The sequence below is a fragment of the Anopheles darlingi genome, chromosome 3 (genome assembly GCF_943734745.1).
Source record: "Anopheles darlingi chromosome 3, idAnoDarlMG_H_01, whole genome shotgun sequence".
NCBI lineage: Eukaryota > Metazoa > Arthropoda > Insecta > Diptera > Culicidae > Anopheles > Anopheles darlingi.
Window position 1 is genome coordinate 41563439 of NC_064875.1, and position 25802 is coordinate 41589240.

A 25802-nucleotide genomic window follows, 5' to 3' on the forward strand; every position below is an offset into this window, starting at 1 on the left:
AATCAAATTCCCAATTAATTAGCAATAATGAAATCGATGATAATTATTTTTCTTTCTTTCTTCAATACATTCAAAACCGAACATAACCGAATATCCTTCTTCAACCTGCGCCTTCCTTGCAACCCAATGCACACGCGAACCTGCAGGAGAAAGACCCAGATTTTACGCTTGGGCCAGCACAATGAACCACGGCACGACTTGAGTGCAGCTGTAGAGAGGTCTTTTCCTAACTCCATACCACCCTGAAGGCCACCTGACTTTGTGCGTAAGTGTAGCGCGTACCCTTGCGCAGGGTCACACACATCCCCGCGCTCACCGAGGCGGAACATTCATTCAAGAACCACCAACTCAACAGTAGGTAGTAGCAGCAGCAGCAACGTTTAGCGTTGGACCATTTTAAGCTTTCAACGAAGTGGAAAACCTCGCCAAGTGGCTTATCGTGATTTTGGAAATGGGAGGAAAATATCAGCAACACGGAACACGGAAGCACACGGCTAGTTTCCGGTTCCCAAATGACATACATTGTCTTGAGGTGTCAACCAAAGGACACTTTGCTAACGAGGGGTGGTACGTTGGAGCAGAACAGCAGCAGCAGCAGCAGCAGCAGCAGCAGCAGAAATCTTTATCTTCCGGATCACTTACCGGCACCGTGGTCGTCATAACAGGAGGTCAGCTATTAAAAGCTGCATCGAACTAAAAATACTAGCTACATCTGAGGATCACACCGGTCGGATTACTAATTGTAAAAATAGAAACCACGTGAATCTCAACGACCGCAGCGGCCACTCAGAGAAAAGCTCCCCGCAAGATAAGCTTTCGCTCAGCGATCCTTTCGTGGAATTTCGCGGCCCACTCTCCCTTTCTCTCTGTAGCTAAGTGTAACGCACGCCGCGGTGCTAGAGAGTGGAAACACGAAGAAAACACGTGACCGGCGGTACCAAGAATCGTACTGACGCTGCAAAAAGAGGAAAATAAACAAAAAAAAAACCGGAGCAAATCTAAACACGAATCGTGCAGTACAGTGGCCCCCCTTCTGCTCCACATCCCCGTGGGCGGCCACTTCGGTACTTATCACGAGAGACGGATCTAGCGGATTGAACTGTCGGTTGTAGTACCACAACAAACCGAAGCAACCGAAGCGACCGTCGCCAACGAAGGAAGCCTTGAAGGTTGCGCTACCGCCGCGGTGTTCGGCTGCTACTGAACACTCAGCGGCTACTATGACCACAACGACCACGATGTCGACGATGACGACGACGACGACCACGATGGCTCCACGCTGGGGGGGTAAACAAAACACATGCGCTGGCTCCGAGCTAGTGCCGCGGTGGCCGACTCGGTTCGGTTGCCGCCTCACAGTTGCTCAACGGACGCGGACCGCGATTGACCTACAAATCCGCGGACAGCGCGAACACACAACCGCGCGAAGGTTCCTTCGACCAACGTTCCGACCTCAGAAAAACGGCCCAAGCTTTGATTTGTCCAGCTTCTTCTCGTGTGCCTTGTGTGTGTGTGTTTGTGTACCAAGATACGGCGTAAGATCTAGGGCCCTCCGCTTCGTGAACACCTGCGATCAACGTTTTTCATCGCGTGTGTCTATGTGTGGTGGGTGGTTGAGTGGGTGGGGAAAAACACGTTGTTGGATAGATTCGACCGGACCGTCCGAGAAGTGTCCGAAGTGGTTATTACGATCAAAAACCGGCCCCTTGCTGCACCGTCCGGTGGCGGCCTTTTGCATCAAATCTCGTGTGCCGCTAGTGTTTCTAACAAACCATTCTCTCCCTCTCTCTGTGTATCTCGTGCGGCCCCCTTTAAACCACCCACTGCCTTGTCAATTGAACTCTACATTCCTCTTTAGCGAGGAAGCTCTACCCCCTCCACCTGGCCGGGGGTGTCCTTGTTCCGTGTGTAATCGTGCGACAACAACAGACGGCCGGCGCTAGAAACTAGGAAATGTGCGAACGAATTATTCATTAACGGAAAGCGTCCAACGTTGCCGTTGATGTGGATTCGTCCTCGTCCTCATCGCGTCATACACACACACACACACACACAACATCCGGCGGTATATCAACTTCTCCGTTGAATCCGACGAATTGCACTGATTGCTAGAGGCTTTCGATCGTAACGGATCGCGAAAGCGAAATGTTTTTGGGGCGGTGGGGCTGGGTCCCAAAACGATTGCTTGCGACAGGGCGCTTGTGCTGCATTCCATTTTTGGGGACCTCCACCCCTCTCTCTCGGTCTCCTTTATACACGACAGTGAATGCGCGGTTCGTGCTGCAGCAACACACGCGACAACTCTTAAACCATTATTGTTGACCGTTTGAATTAACGGAAATTCGATTCGTTTTCGTGATTTTGGATGCTGTATGTATCTTTCTCCTTTCAATTAAATGGTTTCCCTCTTTTCTAGCCAAGTACCAAGTGGATGCAATGAAGCGCGTAAGATCTGAGGAGTGAGTAGTCTGCAGTCTGGCTTCGTGCAATGAGAAAGGAATCTCACCAGGATTGTGCAAATCGTGTGCTCAGTGCGTGTGTATGTGTATGTGTGCGTGCGTCTCGCGAGTGTTAAGCCCGTCTGTCCTCCTTCTGCTGCTTCTACAAGTAGCAAGTGTTGAAAGTAGTGCCGCAGTCGCTCTAAGGAACGACGGCATCGTCAACCGAGAGTGAACGTGTGACGTGAGTGAGGAAAGTGAGAGGAGTGGTGCGGTGGAGGTGACAGGTGGAGCAGAGGTGGTGCAGTATCTTTGCTAGATATAAAATTCAGTCCAAACCAAACCGGCCGTCGTTTGCGTTACCGTCCGTCGATCGTCGTCACATCATCGCCGACAGGATTGCATCCAGTGGTGGCTGCATCGACGACGACGCTGCTAGTGCACGATGGTGCAATGGACGCTGATCTGGGCCGGTATCGGTGCGATGATGGCCGCATCCGGCGCCCTGCTCGGCTGGGTCGTCTTTCCCCGGGCCGTACACGAGAAAGTGATCGAGGTAAGTGCTACGAGGTTGGTTCGCGTTCGTTCGGTGCAAGATCGCCGATCGTTTTGTGCACAAGATGGTGTTTGAAACCGCTGCTTCACAATGACAGGTTCCACAGTGACCTAGATATGAGTCCAGTGAGACCGTTCCCGTTGCGGTTATGATTCAACCTTGCCTTTTATGCACTTGATGAACCACGTTTCACAAAACTCCACGATTCGTGACGCGCACGACGATCCTCGATTTCAACACTCTCCTGCATTCCTGATGATGATCTCTGATCACCGGACAGCCCTCTTCATCATCACCGTCATCATCGTGTGGCGTATTTTTTTCTTCCTTCTTTTGCTCCTCTCTCCTTCACTCGGTCCTGTGTTCTCCTCGGTGACACGGTGTCGAGTGACCGAAAAACTCCAACCGCTTAGCATAGATAATTTGCATAGACCTCTCTTCACTGTGGCCCACACCACCCCCCGTATCGAGTGCCCATTAATATGCTCATTTTTGAACGATGTCATCATGCTCGGCTTCGAATGTCGTTCCCGTTGCTGTTGCTGTTGCGTTGCTGTTGTTGGTTGGTGACAGACGGATAGATGGATGGATGGTTTCGGTTTGTTGGTGGAAAGCAACAAAAAATAATAATTTTCCCTCCCCTCCCATCCACACAACCATAACAAAATGAAAACATCCCGCACCAACCCAGTCCAGCCCAGCCCCCGGAGGTTGGCCTCGCTAGGCTTCGACGAGTACTGGTACACTAGCTTCCTGCTTTTGTTGTCGCACCTGTACCGGGCGGTTTCACTGGACCCAGTTGGCCCCACGGCTGTACTTGTCATTTGACATCAGATACCCGGCGGGGGAGGGAGTACTGGTGGTCATTTCCGGCACGTTCGTGCCCTTACTGCAAAACAAGATCTACCAGAAACCCCCGAGAGCCAGAGCCCCCCGGGGGGTGGAGGTCTCCCCCTCTGGTCATCCCTGTTTGCTCCGTCAAATTATCCGCGTGTGTGGAGTGCGATCGCGTCACGATCTTGATCGCTCGGTACTCCCACGCCACCTACGCTATGGACTGCATGGTTCCGGGCTAAATGGTTCATTAGCGTACCGGTGAAACCGGGCCCGGACGATCGCTACACAAAGATACCGCAGCAGCTTCGTTCAGGTTCGTATCGCACCGAAGCATAGAAATCTCGACCGATCTCGAGCCTCGCTACTAATGATGCGATCCGACGCACAAGCGCACACATATACAAACGCAGGGCATGTGAGCACGTTTACATAACAGCCCCGGGCCACTATGGCCACAAGATAGGTCGTCGATCCTTCGAACTCGAATCGAAAAATCCGATCGAACGACCAAAGAAGCCGGCTTCGCTCGGTCGTTTCGCTGCGTTTTGGGACCATATTTTTTGGGGACACTCACACACACACACACATTAGGAGGGGAAGAAGAGAAGAAGATGGCTCCACTTTCGATACCGTCTGGCGGCGACCAGATTGCGCGATCGGGCCCCTGCGCTTCCACTGTTTAATTTCGGGCCACGGGCTCGTGACCGACGTGCAAACTGGACGATGATGGCGGCGAGAGGCTAGAGGGCTCTCGTGCATCGTACGCGCGGTACCCTTTTTCGGAGTGGATTTAAGAGGCTCATCTCGTCCGTGCGGCTCAACAGAAGGGCTTTACGTAACGCCGCCGACGTCATTCCCGGTCAATATTCAATTATTATGGCATCGATGACTGCGCGAAAGCGGCTTCTATCCAGCGCGAAAACCCCCGACGTGTGTGTGTGTGGTTGGCTTCTGTAACACGCTCATGGTTCATATTACTCCGGAGCAGCAAAAACGAAATTCACGACGAATTTTTTTGCTGCTTTATACCGAGCACAAGCACTCCCGGCGCCATAAGTCAAACCTTTCGCATCTTTAGCGGCTTTAGTTTGGGACCAACTGTTGAAGCTCTCGTTGTGTGTGCTCTTTCAATTCTTACCAGCACACGCGTGTGTTCCCAGTTGGACGATTGAGGTTTCTGTTTACTTAGTCGGCTTTCTTGCCCGATTCCCGAGTCCCGAGTAAGGGAAGCGCGAAATATCACACAAGTAAATACATCGGGGACTCATTCTTTGTTTTTTTTTCGTTCCACATCGACATCCCGTTGCGTAACAATCGATGAGTCACACCGCCGCGCGTGATCTGCCGGGGGAGTTGAAAAACGCTTCTCGCCCTTTGAATCGAGGATTCAATCTCTGTTGATCGTTGATCTCTAGCGCCGTTCGCTGTCTTCCGCCTTTTGTTGCCGTTGACGTCAATGATACGTCGACGCGATTGTCTCCAGTCACCGCTAGACCTTACCCTTGAACCCGATGTTCCCGGTGATCATCGATCAGTCTCTAGGGCGCAATGAGCACTGAGCACTGATGATTAGTGGAATTCGAGATGTCACTTCCGTCAAAAAGAGGTTTTTTTTAGGGAGATTCGCGCCAATTCATGCGAAGGTTCACGGTTCCCGAAAGCTATCGAAGGTGGGGCGCACCAAGAGGGGACGGTGAAGGGATAACATTGTTCATGGTGCGTACTTTCCGCCTTCTCCGCCGGATCAAGGCGTAGGCCACGTAGTGATCTTTCTAACGTTGCTTTATGACTCGGTCGAAGGAGAAGTTTCTGTCTCTCGAAAGTCGCGGAGTACAATGCAACCGATTCAGAGCGAGTGTCTTCCCGGGACGTTTGCGTTGGCGGCCAAAGTTCAAGTTCGCTTCCGCTACAGTATGCAGGTCGAACGGTGGTTTGTGATTACTTTGCATTGCTGATTGACATCCCACTCGCCGCAGTTCAAGATCATCGTGACACTTTTTTTTACCTCGGCTGCTCGGTTGTTTGTTGTTGTGGTCTCTGATGCATTCGATCTACTATTCCCAGGAAACTGTAATTTGTCTCGTTGCTCTAAAGTGCGCAAAACAACTGACGGTGACGTCGAGATGGATGGTAGCAATTAAAGCATCGGCTTTATGATCACATCACGGCCAAGTACGGACCGTACGGGGCCTCGACCTTAACCTTGCCAGACCTTCTATAAAGAATGGTATGCGGAGTGACGCGAGTTGAAATGGAAATAGTAATTTGCTACTAAAGAGAGCAATTATCGAGACCGTATTTTTTTTTCGTTGTTGCATTTAACATGGAAACGATGTTCCGTTTGGCCAGACGCCATTCTACAGAGTGCGTCAATTTGTAGTCGATTTTGTGAGACCGATTGCGTCCTCTCGAAAGGTTTTTGGGTGACCTAAAAATCAATGATCAATCATCACGACGTGCGTCGTGGTAATCCCTTTCAAACCGAACGCAAACCGTCTCTGGGTGAACTCATTTCACAAACAAAAGGCCCGCATCACCCATCTACTACCCCTTGGGGCCATTGACCTGACCATATGTTAAGCCTCTTTCGACCAGCAGCCAACACTCAAAGACCGCACCCAGCGCGTCGGTCCCGTTTCATGAATCATGCTGAAGTTTATTTTCTTCGCGTTCCCGTAAGTAAAATGGTTCAACAACACTCGCCGCGATGTGTTGGTGAGGCAGTGCTTCGCCGAGATTAAGGTGCGAGTTGTTGCGTTTCCGGCGTCCGCGGGGATCGACGATTGATTGTCGATGCCGCGCTAGATCAACAAAAGAAGGGGCGCTGCCCTTGATGATCGCTGCGGCAAGCGCCAGCTGGCGCGGAGAGAAAGAAAATGTGGCAATTGAATGCGGTGCGAAGCGAGATGCGGATATCAATCTAAACGCTATTGCCTTTGTTTCTCTCGACGATGAGCGATTTATTCTTCCAGCATGATAAATGATTGCACAATCGAGAATGTCTTTGTGCACCATCATCAATGATAATTAAAGGTTGAATAAATTTCTGCAAAACTATGCTAATGCCAAAGGCGTTTGCATCAATTTTGCAATAAAGCATCGCCAGATGCGACACCAAAGCAAACAAAAGACTTCAACGCCTGGACCGCGAACCCCGAACAAATGTGCAAGACACGAACCCTTTCCTTTCGTTGCTTTCAATTTTTAGCAAGAAGAATGTTCAACAATGCCTCGGTCGCATTAATGTTGTACTCCATGATTACCAACCAGCTCAGCAGAGAGAGGAGCTCGAAAAAAGGAAAAGTTGTTCTGCCACTATGTACTGCATTGAGTGATTTGCACTGAGCTTTGGCTGGCAAGTACCTTCAAACTTGTGGCACTCCTAGCACCGCAGACTTACACATAAATCGAAAGTACACACAATGTGGACGAAGAGGAGATTCTGGGCGACGTAAATCAACCTGCGATCCGTTGCGTAACTCCTGCGTCTGATCTTGAGCCAGGTTCAATACACTTGACGCACACGACCGATATATTAACGGAGGGAAAGAACCTACTCCGGTCACCAGGCAACCGACGGTTACTTAATTCTCGGTTGATTTCTGGCCACCATCGGCCATATATTGTCATTCCGCAGTCATGAGACGATGATGTCGCTTTGCGAAACCACGAAACTGCCGCTGCAGACTGCCTTTTGCTGCCGTATCGACCGTATCTGCAAAGTACGATCTCGATCATGGATGGTGGTCATCATCATCAGCAGCAGCAGCATTGGCTTTTGCAGTGCGTCGTTGTGCTGTGATTGTGTCAGGGGGCGGGTTTCCCAAAGCAACCCTAAACCCGTTGCCACCCGTTTGGTATAATGATGTTTTGTTTACATCAACATCTTTGTATCGTCGTGGACTCGACTTTCCGTTTCTTAAGATTTCCTTAAGCTCATAACATCACACAATTGACTATTAAAAGAAGTGAATTCGACTCCAGCCGCCGTGTACTGTTTCCGTCTCCGAGCAGCAAAATGCTCACGTCATCGGGAGCTCGAGATACGGTGACTAAACGGAACAAATTGCCTTCCCCACCGCTTGGGGTGTACTGTAAAGAACTGAAATAAATTGAAATGACCATTGCACTGGACGATTAAAACCGATTTAGACCGCGCCGCGGCGTGCTGGCGTTCCAGGATTTATGCATCAACGGTGTTGGCCTCAGCCCCCTGGCGGTTACGCGCTTCGGATTCACACGAAGTAAGACCTCCACAGAGGCACAGAAGAGGACATTTGGGTCGCCGAAATGAAACAAACAAACGAACTGCTGCTGCTTCTACTGTTGCTGCTACTGCTGAGGTTGCACAATGCGATCATCGTCGTCGCCTTAAACACACCGCATATATACTTTCCAAGCGTTCGTCCGGTGCAAGCCACGGACTGTGTGTGTTTATGTGTCGTCGATTGTTTTATTGTCGCTTCTGATCGTCGAGCCACAGCCTTAACCGCATGCCTTCGAGCCCACCGACGATTCTTTCGCATGACTTTGTGTGCTGAATTGAGACCGCTACTAAGTCCGCGACCGCGTGAGTGTGTGTATGCTCCTTGCGATAAAACGTGAACAATCGCACATTGCCACAACGCCGATCGGTGGAAACCACCAAGACGCAACCGGAGTGACGGACGTGACAGCATTAGTGTATCGATCTCCACCCCCTCGGCGGGTGCGTTATGCCTTTGCCACCGTAAACCTTGACCGGTTTGCCCGTTGAGGAATACCAATTGGTTTTGACTGTTTTTGAAGTTCCAAAGCTGCACCGCGGCGACATAAATTCAAAAGACTAACCGACGACGACGACGGCGACAACGACGACGACGACGGCGACAACGACGACAACGATCACGGTCAAACGGTCACACACCAGCCTCCCACCAGCCCAATAACAGGGAGGGGGAGCCAACCGGTGCTTAATGCTTTGTGAGGTGTGTGCTATCCTCAGCGAGCATCGCTGCAACATGATTGGCCTAATCGGTTTCGCGTGGCATCGTTAGCATTTCGTGGCTGCCAAATTCATGAATATTTCTTTCACATTTTTCATTTCTTTTTCTTTCGTTTCTTCAATATTTTTCTTCAAAAACACACACACACACAGACACACAGACAGCCACAGGTTCACACTCATGTGCTTGTAGTTTCAAGTGGTGTGTTGCGTGTCAATCATTCTCGGGAATAACTCAACAACACACCGATCGTGTTCGATGATCGCGGAATCGCGGTACAGTAAACTTTCTATTCGCGACACAAACCATGGCCAGGGCGGACTTGCTTGGAAGATGGTTATTCCCGGGCGTTTCTTACTAGCGGCATACTAACCGGTTCGACCCAACCCGAATAGATCAACACCACTTGGAATTCGACCACCTGGATGGCGGATAGTAAATAGGGAAAAAGGAATAAATTAATATGCGATCCGGAATTTGAATATCTCTTGTGATTGAGCAGCAGCTGAAAGCATGATTGAGTGGCTTTCTTTCTACTTTCGATCGATCGTGCATTCGAAGCACAGAATAACCACGGAAAGTGGATTGATACATTTTAATACAATTTGTTGAAATAGGGAATATACTCCACGAGTATTCCCTCGCAAAGGCGTTCCAACCTGTGAACCTTACATCACATCCTGTTCCGTTACAATTCGTGAGAAAAAGAGATCATCTTAGAAGCGCATAGAAACAATTAACGTACGCTAGTGTTGATCGTGCAAAGTGCAGTACAGGGTGCAGGGCAGATGAGATCATCCGCAGTAGGAACTTTCCACGCCAATCAGTTTTAAACATTTTATAAATTGACCTGTAATCCGCGCGGAACGCACGGGAAACCACACACGCAGGTGTAATAGATAGAGATACCTTTGACTAAGCGCGATGATGAATGTGGTAACCTCGCTCCGATACCTATCCGTTGATCATTGAGTTATGTGCATACCAAATCATTTTACAGGCTAGTATCGATCCGTTACTCTACATATAACATGGCACGTGCCAAATGCGATGAAAATGGGGTTTGCTATATGCTTGATTAATTTTCGTATCTCGCAGATCAGCGTTGTCCTCTTTTATCGAGAAAAGAAAGCGTCACACAATGGTGCAGGTGTCCTATTACGAGTGTTGCTAGTACCGCCGGTGGCTGGCAAAAGTCTTTCATCGATTTATATGCCGAGTCAGTCAAGCTTCCACGGAACCGATGCTGCTGGACGCTGCAAGAGATTTGCTTGCGGACTTTGAGTACAAAGCGTTCAAAAGTACCGTGACTGTCCCGGTCCCGGATTGTCGTGAAATCCGGTGCCGCGGCGGATGCGAAGAGAAAATAATGGCACGAAAAACTTAACTTTCCTTGGCCTGCGAGCCTATAGTACTCGAGGTGCCATTCCAGGAGTTCACGATGGGGTAATTTTGCGCCCTCGGTTTGATCGAGTGTGTTCCAGGCAGTGCCACCAGGCAGTGGCCCTCACGCGTTTCCTCACCACGGAGGTAAGGAAACGGTCAGCGGTGGATGAAGAGGAGCAAAGTGGTCAATTTCCCTGCCGCTCGCTGGTCCACGGGCACTCGACTTTCCCAGCCGACGGGATCGCAACTCTCACTCTAAGCTGGTGCAATCAGGCGCGTAACAACCACCTCTTCCAACGCGCCAACGGATGTGGTAACCGGTGCTGGTGGTGCTGGTTATCAGCCTCGGAAACACAGGAAACGAAATCGAAGAAGCAATAAGAGGCGAAAGAGCAATGAAGTGCTTTTCTCGTTTGCTAATCCTCCAGCTTGATTGACAAATTCGGAAGCTGGCGCCGCTCAACACACATTTCATTGATTCCTTTTGTGTGGTGCAGAATGGGAGAAAGCCACCATTCGATCGCCTTTGTTGATTTCATTCACAACAAAGTAACATCTAACATCTGATGTCAAGGGAATAGTACAATAGTTTGATAAATGTTCGTGGCAGTATGGTAAATGGCTTAAAGCAATTCTTTATCGGGATCGATCTGTTTACTGGATTCGTCGCACAATGGCACTACGAAGCCACCGACGAACCTGTTCCAAATAAACCAAAAAGCGAAAGTCGTGAATGTCCCTGATTTATTTGGGAATTTTGAAAGTACAGAGCATCAACTACTTCGTGGGTTATTGGTATGTACGTGAACGAAAACCAATGCCCTTCTCCCAGTGACAATCCAAAGAGGAGTCAAGTTTCATGTTGTTTTCGACTGCAACGTGTAATGGAACATAACGCGGAACAACATGTAATGTTAACTAATCATCGATCAAGTGCTAGGTGCCTGACTGCATTTAGCACCATCTTGTCGTCTCGCTCGAATCATCGGTTGAATGCACGTGGTTGGCTTGAGAAAATCTGTCGGAATGAAACCGTCGATCGAAAAGCGACTATATTTTATAGTTTTACTCTTCAATCTTTTAGAGGTTGACTCTTCTGATCTTTACTGCTAATCTATGAGCTAGGCATCTTAGTGGTCATTATGGACATGTTTACCGATCGAACGACACCCCTCAAACGAACTACGTCAAACACGTTTTCGGTAGGAAACATCATGGTGATTTGTGCAAACACCATCCCGATATTTACCGGCAGTTAAGTGGCTGACCGCACTTCAATTGCGTAAAACGTTGTAATACACCACCACCAGGCGAGAAGGGGCCGAGGGATACCAATTTCCATACATTTTTTATGATCCATTCGATGAAGATAAAGTGTGACTCGAAGAACGACTCGTATAGAGTGCTCGCGTGGAATACCTTTAGCGTTACTAAAGAAGATTACTATCACGGGAAAAGTGAGATTATTGTTAATTATATTTGAGCTCGGTGAGCATCAACTCACGCAACTAGTTCCGCATTCAATATTCATGTGATTACACCCGGTACAAAGGATCACATCAGTGATAAGAATCTTATCTCCAGACAGCATTTCTAAGCAAAAGCGTGTTCACCGTGAACGTAAATAATTGAAAGCGTTGGTTTGTTTCGTTGCTACCAAATGAGGCTTCTAAGTGATTTCTTGTACTATGAAGTACTTGAAACTTTGCTGCTACTGTCCGGAATATTGTTTTACCGTTGACTATTTAGATTTCGGTCGAATCGAAATGGTTTGAAGAGATATTCCAGTATCGACAGGGTTTTTGATCGTTGTATGCTCATTTCGCTTTAAATTATCAAAAAGATGACCACAATATTATTAAACGGTTTCATCGCAAAACTTATATTACTAAAACCAACAATAACGCAAAAATCAAGAGTTTCGGTATTATTTTCTATGCTCTTAATATTCATTCTCCTTTTCGTTCTTTTATATTATTTTGCATTCTACTTGCTGTAACCGTTTGTATGCTTTAGCGGCCTTTATCACACTCATATGGCCGGCCAAGAACATGTTTCCACTCGGAAAGTTCTTGAATATTTTACTTTGGTATTTTAGTTGATTAGCACCCCCGGTACGCCATCGATTTTTTTGTAAAAAAAACGTGATATCTTCTCGTGCTCATGAAAAAAACTTTGAACTTCTTCGATCGATGTAAAACTTTCGCAGAATACAAATGAAAAGTCATTGAGAGAAAACGTTGATGGAAAAATGTTAAAACTTATTCATTAGGACCCTACCCCGTTTTAGATAATTTTGTTTATATCAATTTAATAATTTTCTCGCTTTTGTGTGCATTATTTGATGACTTTTATTCTTTCATAAAGGTTGCTTCGGCGATAAAAAGGATTAGAGGGCCTAGTGTGCCGCGCTAAACATCTGCAAAGCGACTCATAGTCATTGTGGCGGTCCAAAGTTGTATCACGAGACTCCGTTCTGGAGCCAACACGCTGGAACATAATGTACGATGGGGCCCTGTGGCTGCTTATTGGAACTTTGGTTGCCGCCTTTGCCGATGATATGGTCATGAAGGCGGTTTGCAGGCAGTCCTTAAGAAAAGCGGCAATTAAGTCGGCAATTAGAACTGTCCAAAATTAAGCGGTCACTAGAGGTGGTGGAATCATGGAACAGGGGCTTTCACCTAACTCAGCTCCTTCCTGGGCATGGGTACTTTAGAAATTATCTCTGCGAGATTATTAGGCCAAGTACACACCATTTTTTAACACTTTTTTGCTAAAAACGAATTTAGAGGGTTTTCGTTACGTTACGTTACGTTACGGTAACGGTTTTTGATTTCCTGCCCTTCACGAAAGAGTGAGCGAGAAGAGCATAATAGTTCGCCTGTGCGTATGCAATTCGCATTCCACAAATTGCAGACATTCAGGCAAATTATAATAGCCTAGTAGAATCCGTTACCGTAACGTAACGTAACGTTTTCCCTTAAAAACGCTTTTTAGCTAAAAAATTTTTTAAAAATGTCTTAAAAAGGTTTACAAACTTCATTTTCACTTTATTTCTGTTCAATAATATTGAATTAATTAATTATAAATTTTAAATTACCGCAAAAACACATAATCTATCCGAAACATAATAAAGGACTCAAAATTTCTTGGGCCCCTCTCACACCAGACACGGTGATGTGAATCAACGACGCCACACAAAACGCGAAAGGGTCCTCCCCAATTGCCACCACATGTTATTACACTCGTCATGCTCGATAGACCATCGGAACCAGTAATCTAATCGATAGCGATGCGACCTGCTGGAAACAGTTTAATAGAGCGGCGACACGGAAAACTCTCATTTCCTCACCTCGTCGTCGAAGGCGGTCAGGGTTAAAGAAATGCTTTTGTATAATCGTCTGCTGCTCGGCTGTGCGTTCGGTGCGATGGAAACCAGGACCACGTGGTGACCCAAATTGGGCACGCACCAAACCTAATGGAAAGCGGAAACTAGCTGGGCGTTCTGATTTTTAACACATTCCCTTGACCTTACCCGTTCACTGATTAGCGTTCGTGTCTTTGTCCACTTTCACCACCATTCCAGAACACAGAGCTACGCCAAGGGACGGATCAGTTCAAGCGGTGGGAGGCTCTACCACAGCCGCTTGACTTCAAGGTCTACATATTCAACGTCACCAATCCGTACGAGGTGATGCAAGGACGTCGACCAAAGGTGGTCGAAGTGGGACCCTACATTTACTTGTAAGTATGATTAACGCAGGGGACGCCTTACCCGCGAGCACATTAGTTCAGCATAATCATGCTTGCTACCCTGCATTTCCCTTCACAGTCAATACCGCCAAAAGGATAATATCCGATTTAGCCGTGATCGGTCGAAAGTGCATTTCAGTCAACAGCAGATTTACGTGTTTGATGCCGAATCGTCCTACCCGTTGACGGAAAACGATGAGCTGACGGTGTTGAACATGCACATGAACGTAAGTGCCTCGCGAGAAGGTCTGCAAACCGCTCAACTAACCCAAACGCAAAGCATCCGCGCGTCAACCACAGTCCGCGTCTTATCCGCGCGTCTTATCCCTTACCAAATGACCATTTGTACAAAGAAGTAACCGGAGAGGGACGAGATTCGCTGTATAAAGAGTAGTATGATCCTACTGATTGACTGACAGACAAACAAACTGACAGACCAGCTTCCAGGCAGCCACCGCGAATAACTCAATGCGATCGGAATGCTCTCACTCCAAAACGGGACACATACTTTTCTACACATACACACGTTTTACGGGAAACTTTCTTTTGACTCATCACACATACACACTCACACACACACTCATACACACACACATGCATTGGTAATGTAGACGAAGCATAACTGAATTGGATCTTAATCCTTCATCCCTTTTCCCAAATCCCCAAGAACCATAAACAAACACTCGTACACTACTTCCGTTCGTGTTGGAGCAACAGATGTGCTACAAAGTTCTTTGGTAAAAGTTCTTCGTGAGGCGCGATCTCTCTCTCTCTCTCTCTTTATCTGGTTTTTTTCTCTCTCTACTTTTTATCAGCTTAAATTACTTGTTCCTTTTCGTCGACTGTTGGATCCTCTTCACTTACTTTCACATGACTTACCTGTCCCCGGTGCACTTAATCTTTCTCGGTTTTCTTTCTTCCTCTGATCTGTTGACTTCTTTCACCTCCGTCCGTCCGTCGCTGTGTTGTGGCCACTCGTGTTTTCTGAAATATCATCCTTCTTCTGTTTTCAGAGCATTTTACAAATTATCGATAACCAAGCAAAGGAAACGATCACCAATTTTCGTTCCGACGTGAACAACACGCTCGAGAAAATCCCGGTTGTTCGAGTCATTAAACGGATCATCGAGCGCACCACGCCGATCCAAGTAATACCCACGAGTTCCGCAACTTCCTCTTCTTAAAGGGGTTTCTTCCCGCTCCCCGCTCCGGTTTGCGCAATCGTGACGCCATTTTTCACTCCTATCACGACCTTTCTCGCTCTCATAAACATCACACGCGCAGCTCATTGAAACGCATGACAAACGCGTGTCCCCTTAGCTTGTCTTTGAGCTCCACATTAGTTTTTGTCATTAATTTGCGAGTGAGTGTAGTGGCTTCACGTTTAGCCTAACAATCTGGAGAACCGGCCAGAGGACGAAGGTGTGCTACCACGTGTTAGTTGGTCCGGAGTTTGGTTTTTCTTTTCCCTTTTTCCTTTCTTTCTTTTGTTTCATTCTATCTGCTCCTTTGTTTTCGTTTCCTAATTCTTTCTGCTGCCTCCATTAAATCATTCATTCATCGTCATCGTAAAATGTTGCGGGGTTGTACTATCGAGGTGTCACTATGCGATCATTGGGAGAGGCATCACCATAGGAACCACCGGATGCACTACCTTTTCATGCCATGACATCTCTTCATTTTGCTGGCTTCAAGTGATCATCATCAAGTGTCTCTTTGTGTTTGGTGTTTTGTGTGATGTTTTGGGGCCATGTTTGCCACCTGTGGTGTGTGTGTGTGTCTGTGTGTGTGTTTTGTGTGGCCTTTCATTTGTGCATAATCCATCGCGGTTCGTAGCTGGTGGCGGTCTGTATTGGTTTCGTATCCTAGTCCTATCCCTATCCATCATTCCATATCCCGATCAATCTCGTCTCTGCTCATGATGCATTCACATTTCGATCGTTAGTGTGCCCCATCTGCAGGAAAACATTTCCCTTCCACATTACCACAATTGGGACCATATTCGACCAATACCATCCGACCACCGGACGAACTTGTGATGAACGGCCAAAGCCCGCAATACACTCACGACCACCGCGGCCGGTCGACACCAAGCGATACATTAATGTTTTTTACGCTCAACTGTCTTAAGACTATCGGGCTTCTGTCGTGTTTTTTAAGCGTCCCTGACCATCGTGTGATTCCATTGGAATGTTATTTTTAAACCACCCAGACCGCTATTCTTATCTTCCTGTCTTCTCCGGTAAGTGGGGCTGGCAAGAGGAATTATAAATGGAACGTTGGCCCGTTCTCGTTTAGCAAATGTCAAGCGGAATGGCGCCAGGACAGGTGTCGAGGGGTGGGCGCAGGAATAAGTCGCAAAACTTGTTTCGGTCAGCACAGTGTCTGTGCAAAGTGGCGAATGGTGTCTCTGCATGCCACAGATGGGGGCATCTGAGGTTATCATAATGAAAGGATCATTTGAAGGTTGTTCGTCCGCTCATCACGTCACGATCGCATTACACGAATACAGTTCCATTTCTCTGCAATTTCGTCTTATATTGTCATCCATCTGTCACCAGTGTACGAGTACCGATCCACATCCCGATTCCTATTCTCCTTAATCCCTATATGATCCTTTCCTCCTTAGACTTAAGACCGCATTTGTTAGACCATTAGATCCGTCCATTGATTCACCCAATTAACTCACTAATATACTAACCATCAGCGTGTCGTGGACAAACTGTTCAACACCATTCCTTCACAAATGCACAAAATTGGAAACTAATCAAAGGATAACGGGCTAACATTTTGTGGATAATCGATCGGCTCCTGCACCAAAACATAATTCATGCTATTTACATCCATACATTTTATCATCATCATCATCATGATCGCGCATATCGTAGTTCATGTTTGCCATTCCATCATTCGAATTTTTGATTTTGTTTTTCTTCAATTTTCTCTTCTGCACGCCACTACCGGTACCGATTGTTGCAAACCCTTGGACCGATTTCGTTTTGATAATACCCTGTTCAACTCGTTTTGCTTCATTTGTGAAATGATTTCCGTATGCTCGATCGGGATTTCTCGTAGTCTATTTTGCAAATCGCTGAAGATGAAACGTACGATAGCTTACGACTGATCAACGTTGAGCTGAACCGCATCTTTGGCCGACCGGATACGATGTTCCTGCGGACGACACCGAAGCAGTTCCTGTTCGATGGCGTCCCGTTCTGCGTGAACGTGATCGGTATTGCGAAAGCCATCTGCAAGGAGATCGAGAAGCGAAATACCAAAACGATCCGCACTATGCCGGATGGTAGCTTGCGGTTTTCCTTCTTCAGCCATGTAAGTAGCAACGAATAAGGTGTAACCGACGTGTAGATCATTCATGGTTTAACCTGTTCCGGTTTTTAGAAAAATATGACCGACGATGGAATGTTTACCATCAATACGGGTATCAAGGATCCGGCCCGGACGCAGATGATCGAACTGTGGAATGGAAGGACTTCATTGGACGTTTGGAACAACCGAAGCACTGGACCATCTTCACGTTGCAACAAGATCCACGGCACCGATGGTTCGGGGTATCCTCCGTTCCGAAAAGAAATCGAAAAGATGACTATCTTCAGCACGGATATATGCCGGTTAGTAAAAGACCCGCCGTGGCACTCCTACATAAGCACGGTTATTATAATTAGAATGTCCTTCGTTTCATTACAGAACGGTTGATATCAAACTATCGGGTACGTCGTCGTACGAGGGAATTCCTGCGCTACGGTACGAGATCGACAACAATTTTGTGAACGAAATCGGCCCACAGTACGGCAATGATTGCTATTGCGTGAACAAAATTCCAAAATCGATCGTCAAATCCAACGGTTGCCTGTACCGGGGTGCGCTCGATCTATCCAACTGCTTCGGTGAGTAGAATGAGCGAGTGTGAAATAGCATGTAGCTTTTGTAGGGAATTTATTGCTTCATTGATCACGCGAACAGCAAGTTTGCAGATCGTAAACTATGCAAACGATGAGCGCAGATAATCCTGATTGAGCTGTTACGATCAGCCGGACGAATCTCTCCTAAGAACGTTTTGTGGGACAAAGCCTCACCCCAAGTTTCGGGACTGGCCACAACTTGCGAAACAAAGCCGCGAGCCATCGGCAAAACCGCGCTTCTTTGTTTGGTTGCTATGTGATGTGAGACGATATAGATGAGCATACGATGAGCATCGGGTGCTAATAAAGCTTGACCGATAAGCCCAGCCCGGTGGAAACCTGTGAAACTGGTTAACTACGCTGTACTGTTCTAACGGGTTTTGCTCGTACTAACAGATGTTTTATGGTTTTATAAACAGCATTAGCAACAGTAAACAAGATAAGACGTCAATCGTGTGATCATGTGCTCAAGCTCGTCTCAAACTTGATCGACAAGTTGCCCCGGGGGAGGGCAAGAAGAGAACGGGAGATCGATAAGAAAATTCCAAGCCGCACTGCCGCTGTGACTCACTAATCGGATTGCAATCAGGGAAGCTTCTCTCACGCATCTCTAGGGACGGGACGGTCTTTAATGCGCCATTAACTATGGCCGTGGGAGTGGAACTGCGTAACACAACGCAACCCCAAAGCCGCCGGTGGCTTTGTTTATCGAAAACGTAAGTGTTTGTTGTGCAAATAGGTTCCCAACGGCCTCAAGCCGGCCAAGCAGTTTTGCCACCATCATGAGTAATGTGGGATGATATTAATGATCCCGCTTGGTTTAGCTTGATCGATACGTCGTGCTAAATGTCAAAGGTTACTGCGACTACAATCTTCAGCTTCCACTCCGTATCATGATGGCGAGGGAGATTATGGTTGAAACGGCAAAACCGAAAATGTTGGTTCCATCTTGATGGATGGTTTCAGTATTTTGATACCAAAACGATCTTTTAACCACATGCTGTGCACGATACGGTGAGACGCTTTCAGTTTCTTCAAAAAAAAAACCGGCTAGCCGACGTCCTGCCGTAATGTGAGATGAGACATTTGGTGACGATCACTTGCTACGGTGCGGAGATTCGGAAGAGGGAATTCCCACAACTTCCCAAGAATATTCCCGGCACCGAAAGAAGTCATAATATGCAAATAATTCGTCTGCCGTAAAGCGGAAGAGCTTGGAATACTTTTGGGAACACTAATGGCGGAAAGATACGCTTGGTTTCGCGTTAGTGTTGTAATGGAATCTGTTCTATAGAAGATCAGCTGTTTTGAATTAATAATTTAAGTAAAATGGTATCTATTACTACTTCACCCCTATTATTCCTGTCTATTTGGAATGTCTGAGAGCCTTTTACATTTTTTTAACATTTTCAATTCCATACAGATCAGAAACCATGTACCAATACTTTTGCTACGTTGTGTTTATACTGAGTTTCTGGTTCTCTAACGTTACGCTGCACCATCCGTGGCTGTTACGACTTGTACAATCCCATAAGAAGCCACGAAAGTCGTAACTTATTTTTTCGTTGTTTCGCACTCCTCCAACAAGTATAAAGAAGCTCAAATGGATCTCCATTTAACTAAACTCACGTGGAGTTAATGACGCATTTCTCAAAGCAACTGATTGGCTCTCATGTCGCATAATAATACAATATCGTGAGCAGCTAGCTGGTTGTTAGGAGAAGTACTTGATAAAAGTTTTATTAGAAACCTTGCTTAAGATAGTACCCATAGAACCCATTCCCTTACGCACCCTGAAACCATCGATTAAAGTCCTCTCGATAGCGAGTGGTCGTTACTGGGGGCAGTGTTGCGGTGTTCGTGGCACTTGTGGTGCCCGGTGATGCCCGGAGACGCGAGGCGAACGGTTTGAAGGTGTACACCGGCTTGGCAGTGGTGATGGTCGGTCGCCGTCCAAAGTGATGAAGATAGAACTCGTACAAACTCGTAGTCGACTTGGTCATCTTACCAGCAGCAGCAGCAGCAGTAGTAGTGGTAGTGGCAGGTGGTATCGTTGTCGTTTCCGATTGTTTTCGGGTGCCTATTTCCGGTATGATGCTGGTGGTTGGCGGTGGTGTGGTGGTGCTGCTCGTCCAACGACGAGTGGTGCTGCGTGTTCGGGCTGCAGTCGATGCCGTCGTGAGTCGTTGCGACGTTGTCCATGACCTTGCCGTGGTAGTAACGGTACGTTGGTTCGTCGTTTGATCGGTGATGATTCTGCTGGTGGTCAATGGCTCCTCATCGATGGTGGTGGTGGCCTCCGGGAAGCATCCTTCAATGTAGTGATCCGAACGACCCTTACAGTACGGTCGATAGACGGCCCAGGCATTGAAACCATCGCCCGAGAGCCGCGTATGCTCTTCGTAGATCGTTCGCATACACTCGATATCGTCGGTCAGATCATTATCCTCGAGATCGGAACACGGCAACCCACACACCCAACCCTTCCCCGGTGGAGAGCACCAGTAGATGTCACTGATCTGGAACAACCCGTGATCCTCGCTACCATCCGCATTCAGTCGGCCAATGGCCGATACGTTGTAGTTCGACTCCCGGTGCGCAATGCACACCCAGGTAGCGATCTGATCGTACGGTAATCCATGACGATAGTACAGCTCCTGAGCCAGCTCGCACCGTTGATAGATCTTCCCCCGGGGTCCATTTTTGGGCGGTGCAATTGGCCGTCGAGTAGTCGGTGGTGTGGGAATGATGGCGTTCTCACCTTCTTCAAAACATCCCTCGAGCAGCGCCGTAGCTCGTCCCTTGCAATGCGGTTGATAGGCAGCCCAGGCATTATAACCATCGCCCGAAATGCGTTGATGCTCCTCGAAGATGTGACGCATACAGGCCAGATCATCGGTCAGATCCCCATCCCGGAGCCGTTCGCACGTAACACCACAAACCCAACCACGCCCCGGAGGTGAACACCAATACTCGTCGCTTAGCTGGAACATACCATGATACTGGACCCCGTCGGGACCGTACCCGATGGCCGAAGAGTTGAAGTTGGATTGATACTTGGCAATGCACAACCAGGTAGCCGCTTCATCGAGTGGAAGTCCTTGGCGTAGGTGCAACTCTTGCGCAAGCTCACAGCGATCAAACACCCGTCCGGGCAGTGAGGTCACTGGCCGGTCTCTTGCAGCCGGTCGAGACGCTGGCGCAGTGATCGCTGGACGAGGCAAAACCGTTGATTGCGTTGCTCCAGGCGCATCTTCACCAAAGCATCCCCGGACGAACTCCTCCGTTCGGTCAACACCACAGTACGGTTTGTAAACAGACCAAGCGGTGAATCCATCACCCGAAAGCCGTTGATGCTCCTCGTAGATCGTCCGGACACACCGCACATCATCGCTAATGTCCGAGTCCTTCAGTGCGTCACAGGATACACCGCAAGCCCAGCCTTGACCCGGTGGTGAGCACCAATAAATGTCACTAATCTGGAACAACCCATGATCACCACTTCCATCCGCATTCAATCTGCCCTCGGCGGACGTGTTAAAGCGACTTTCGTGGTACGCGATGCACACCCAGGTCGCTATTTGATCCCGTGGAAAGTGGAACTTGTGTAACAGATCATTTGCCAGCTCACACCGATCGTACACCTTTCCGTACGTATGCCCGGTGTGCGCTGGTGTACGTGATCTTGTCGGTACCACCGGAGCGACAATGCCAGGCCGTGGCCTGATGGCCGTAGTTGGATGTTGGATGTCGCCCGCGGCAGCAGTGAAGCAGTTATGCACGAAGCTATCCTCCCGCCCGGCACAATACGGTCGATACACGGTCCAGGCAGTGAAACCATCGCCCGAAATCCGCTGATGCTCATCGTAGATCATCCGAATGCACCGGATATCGTCCTCGATGTCGTTATCACGCATGGCGTCACACGTTACCCGGCATGCTTTCGCCGCCGGTCGGCCCGTATCCGTGGAGCACCAGTAGATGTCACTAATCTGGAACAGTCCATGATCGCCACTACCGTCCGCGTTTAATCTTCCCTCGGCGGACGTATTGAAGCGACTTTCGTGGTACGCGATGCACACCCAGGTCGCTATTTGCTCCATCGGCATTCGATGCCGATCGCGCAACTCCAAGGCCAATTCACAGCGCTCGTACACCTTACCGGTGGCCGATGGTGGAGGCGCAAGGGCAAGGTTAGCCGTCTTCTTTCCCTTGGCCCGCTTACGCTTAAAGTACGCCTGCACCCGTACGACCTCCTCGTTCAGACAGTCGGCGTAGGGGACGGTTCTGCGCCACGCCAGTCCCTCACCCCGGCAGGCCGTCTTGTGGATAGGCCAGGCAGCGAATCCATCGCCCAGCTCCCGGGCGTACGCAGCATGAATCTTGAGCATACATTCGATATCGTCCTCCAGCTCGTCGTCCAGTAGCGCCTCGCATGTCTCGAGACCACAGATCGAACCGTACCGGGTGCAGGCGTATCGATCGCTGATCTGAAACAACCCATAATAGCCACTGCCACCGAAGCGCTTGAAGCGTAGATTAGCGACCGATCGGCTGTAACCGGCGCCATGTTCCGCGATACACAACCAATCACCTATCTGCTCCTCCGGGACATGCTGAAGCGTTAACTCGCGAGCCACCTCACACCGGGACAACGGTTGAGTACCATCGACACCCGCGACAATCCACACGATCGCTACGATCGTCTGCAGCACCGGCATCTCGTACACGAGCATCATAACAACCTGTTGCTGCTGCTGCTGGGCACGATTCGCGAATCACTCATGGTTTGGGGGGGTTAGGCAGGAACAAGAGCAAGACCATCGATCAACTACCAACACCACTGCCGTGAAAACAAACACAAACGCACGCACGCACGCACCACCAGCGAGGCGACCGTGATCACGACCGGTAAAAACGGCCGCGCAGCAACAACTGAACGAGATGGAGACGAAGCATGCCATGCCATGCCGCCATCACGCAGTCGAGTTGCTCTGCAGCGTCGTCGTTCGGTTTATCTCATCGGGCATTGGGTATCGCGGATCGACGAGATCGAGAGAAACGGCGTTCGTTGGTGGTGCGGTCCAGTCCGCATGACGCCATCGACGTCGCGCCCGCTTTTCGATGATCCTTTTTGGGGGGAGCGGTGGGTTGAGAGAATCGGTTCAGCGCGTTGCTATGGCGATGGATCTCCTCTGACTGCTACCAGCAGTAGCCAAGGCGTGATTAATGTCACACTCCGGGATGGCCGGGAAGGGTCGTTTGGCAGTGTTTATGTCACAATTTTGAGTATCGACAACCCTTCGGTCGCAAGCCGTCGTGGTCGTTGAAGGATCCGCGAGCACGACAAATAACGGTTTAATGATGGAGATAAATCAGTGCTTTGATGGAGGATCGAGCAATGCTCTTTCATATAGTTTTTTTTTCATTCGGGAATTGGATGGTTTCTCTGCGAATTGTTTATAGGGCTGATAAACGATCGATCGAATGGCGTGACAATGGACGATCGTATACATGGAGCCAATTGATTTAGAGTGTGGTAAGGCTATTAAACGTTGTTTGAATAGTGCTCGCACTAGCACTAGGGTAGGGTAATCAATCGAACATTGACATTATCAGTTTAAAACACGATTAAATGATGAGGTTTTTTAGTTATGCTGTGTGAAGGTTATTTGCAAACGAAAGAGTTGAAAATACAGAATGACAAAAAAGTTTATTCACCGCTGCAAGAAGTTTACATTTTGGCTATTTTCTCCGAAAAGCTTTGTCAAAAAATTGAAAATTACGTATCAATTTTTTTTTATTTTTCTTCATTTTGCTTTTTACTTTTTGAAAAATAACTATTAATGAATTGTCTAGTAATAGTTGTCTAGTAACTTTGGTACCTGACTCCATTAATTTTGGCGACAAAGCCATCGATAGGGTCTCAAAAGATGCAACTGAGATAAAAGCAATCAAGTGCATTGTTGAAATGCGGAGAAAAAAAAATTACATTATTATTGAATGTAAAGATGATAGGATTGTTTTATTGCAAACGATGGAGGTGATGTGTAATATTTAAACAAGACGAACATCTAGGGGTGGATAAACTTTTTTGTCATACTGTAGATTTGAAACAAACCTTTTTACTTTTCAATGTCAAACCATTTTAAACCCTCTTTTCCTCATTTCATTTCTAATTGATGCTCAATAGGGGACACGTTACAAAAGTTATTATTCTAACAGAGTTTAAGGAATGAAAGCTCAGAACTTGGGATACTAGCATTGAACATCAGTATATATTTTTACATATAAACCGTTGACGGCAATGTGATTTCGATGTATTCATTGCCCATTGCAAATTTAGTCAATATTTGGGATATATGGGATTGGGATCTTGAAGTACAAACTGTGTTGAAGAATAATTGCATCTTCACTTACACTGACATTAATTAACACTGACCTATTTGAAAGTAATAGGTCAGTGTTAATTAAGTCCCAGAATATCTGATACGAAAAAGGGCATCATATAGCGCTTAGGTAAGACGTAACTAGCGGTCGGTTATGTTAATTATTTGACGAGGTTATCGGCAAAAAGCAGTAAAAAACACATGAACATAAACTCTAAACTTCATGAAGTGTTTTGCCATGAATCGAACAATTTTAACCGCACCTTCGAAGCCTTTACGACCATGACCGAGTGACTAGAACATTTAGTGGAGCTGTTTGAGTAGAATGGCGCCTCAGCTTAAGATGTTTTATTACCATTATGAATGGATGCCTCCCAGGAAACGATAGCTAAATCACCTCCCCACGTTCAATACCGATCCAAACGAGCGATTAATCATCTACTTTATGCATTCCCGATGTCTACCATTCGTTGCAGATGCACCGGTTGTGCTAACACTTCCCCATATGCTCGGTGCAGCCGAGGAGTATACGGCACTGATCGATGGTTTGGACCCGGACCCGGAGCGTCATCAAATCTTCGTGGATGTAGAACCGGTAAGTCGCGTCACCATTCGCGCCTTGTCTGTGTGCTGTGTGCCTCTCAATGCTTAATCCTGTTGTCCTTTCCGGTTCCCGTCGCTGCAGTACACCGGAACACCGCTGAACGGAGGCAAACGGGTACAGTTTAACATGTTTCTCCGGCGAATCGATGCGATCAAGCTGACGGATCGGTTACAGCCGACCCTGTTTCCGGTCATCTGGATCGACGAAGGCATCGCGCTCAACGAGGACATGGTGAAGCTGATCGACGATAGCCTGATGAAGGTGCTCAGTCTGCTGGACATCGTGCAGTGGGTGCTGATCGGTGTGGGGCTCCTGCTGGCCACGCTGCTACCGATCGTGTTCTTTGTGAAACGATGCCGCGGTGACGGCGACCGGACGGTGAGTCCTGCCGTGACGGCGACCACAAGTGCGGCCAGCCTTTCGACGGCGGTCAACAAATGACCATCGCTCACGATGCTCAGCATGGATTAAGGTATCATGCTGGCAAAGTGGCCGCAGTCGGCAGTGCAGTGCCGGCAGTGTACTATTGTCGTGAGGGACCATATCCGAGGTGCCAATTGCGTGATTGCGTGCGTCACGAAGAATGTGAATGTTTGGCGGGGTAGGAAGGGGCCGAGGGGCGTGGGGGTGTATGAGTGCAGGGTATCCGGATGTATGGCGATCGTATGACAGCGATGGTGTGTGAATGAGACAAAACGCGCGCTTCCCAAAAACCCAACTGAGTCAAAAACTGATTCCGTCCATTTACGAACGGGCTACGTAAGGTAAGAGGAGAATTGTGCTCTGGAAATAGCTATTCGTACTATTTTTGTTAACATTTGCGTACCAACAAGACGATCATTTATTGTTTTTTCCTACCATATTACTGAATGTGATCTATCCGTAGGTGGATTATTGTAAGCACAAGAGGAAAAAATAAATCAATCATTATTAC

General features: G+C 47.9%; 2 protein-coding genes across 5 annotated transcripts; one reads left to right on the top strand and one right to left on the bottom strand.

Moving 5' to 3' along the window:
- The first annotated feature begins 1367 nt into the window (after window positions 1–1367).
- Window positions 1368–25802, top strand: LOC125957216 (sensory neuron membrane protein 2). Of its 4 annotated transcripts, none has more exons than XM_049689764.1 (10): window positions 1368–1429; window positions 2417–2994; window positions 13789–13946; window positions 14035–14182; window positions 14969–15103; window positions 17031–17285; window positions 17355–17584; window positions 17661–17860; window positions 24741–24859; window positions 24950–25802. In XM_049689764.1, the coding sequence occupies exons 2-10, from the start codon at window positions 2884–2886 to the stop codon at window positions 25307–25309; spliced, it is 1716 nt and encodes a 571-aa protein (XP_049545721.1). In that variant the 5' UTR covers window positions 1368–1429; window positions 2417–2883; the 3' UTR covers window positions 25310–25802. The 4 variants fall into 4 exon arrangements, with proteins under 4 accessions (XP_049545721.1, XP_049545719.1, XP_049545720.1 ...); XM_049689762.1 differs by having other exon boundaries at window positions 1369–1535; XM_049689763.1 differs by having other exon boundaries at window positions 1369–1506.
- Window positions 19445–22802, bottom strand: LOC125957203 (uncharacterized). The gene has a single exon (XM_049689731.1). It carries the CDS (start codon window positions 22612–22614, stop codon window positions 19660–19662), a length of 2955 nt encoding a protein of 984 aa, XP_049545688.1. The 5' UTR covers window positions 22615–22802; the 3' UTR covers window positions 19445–19659.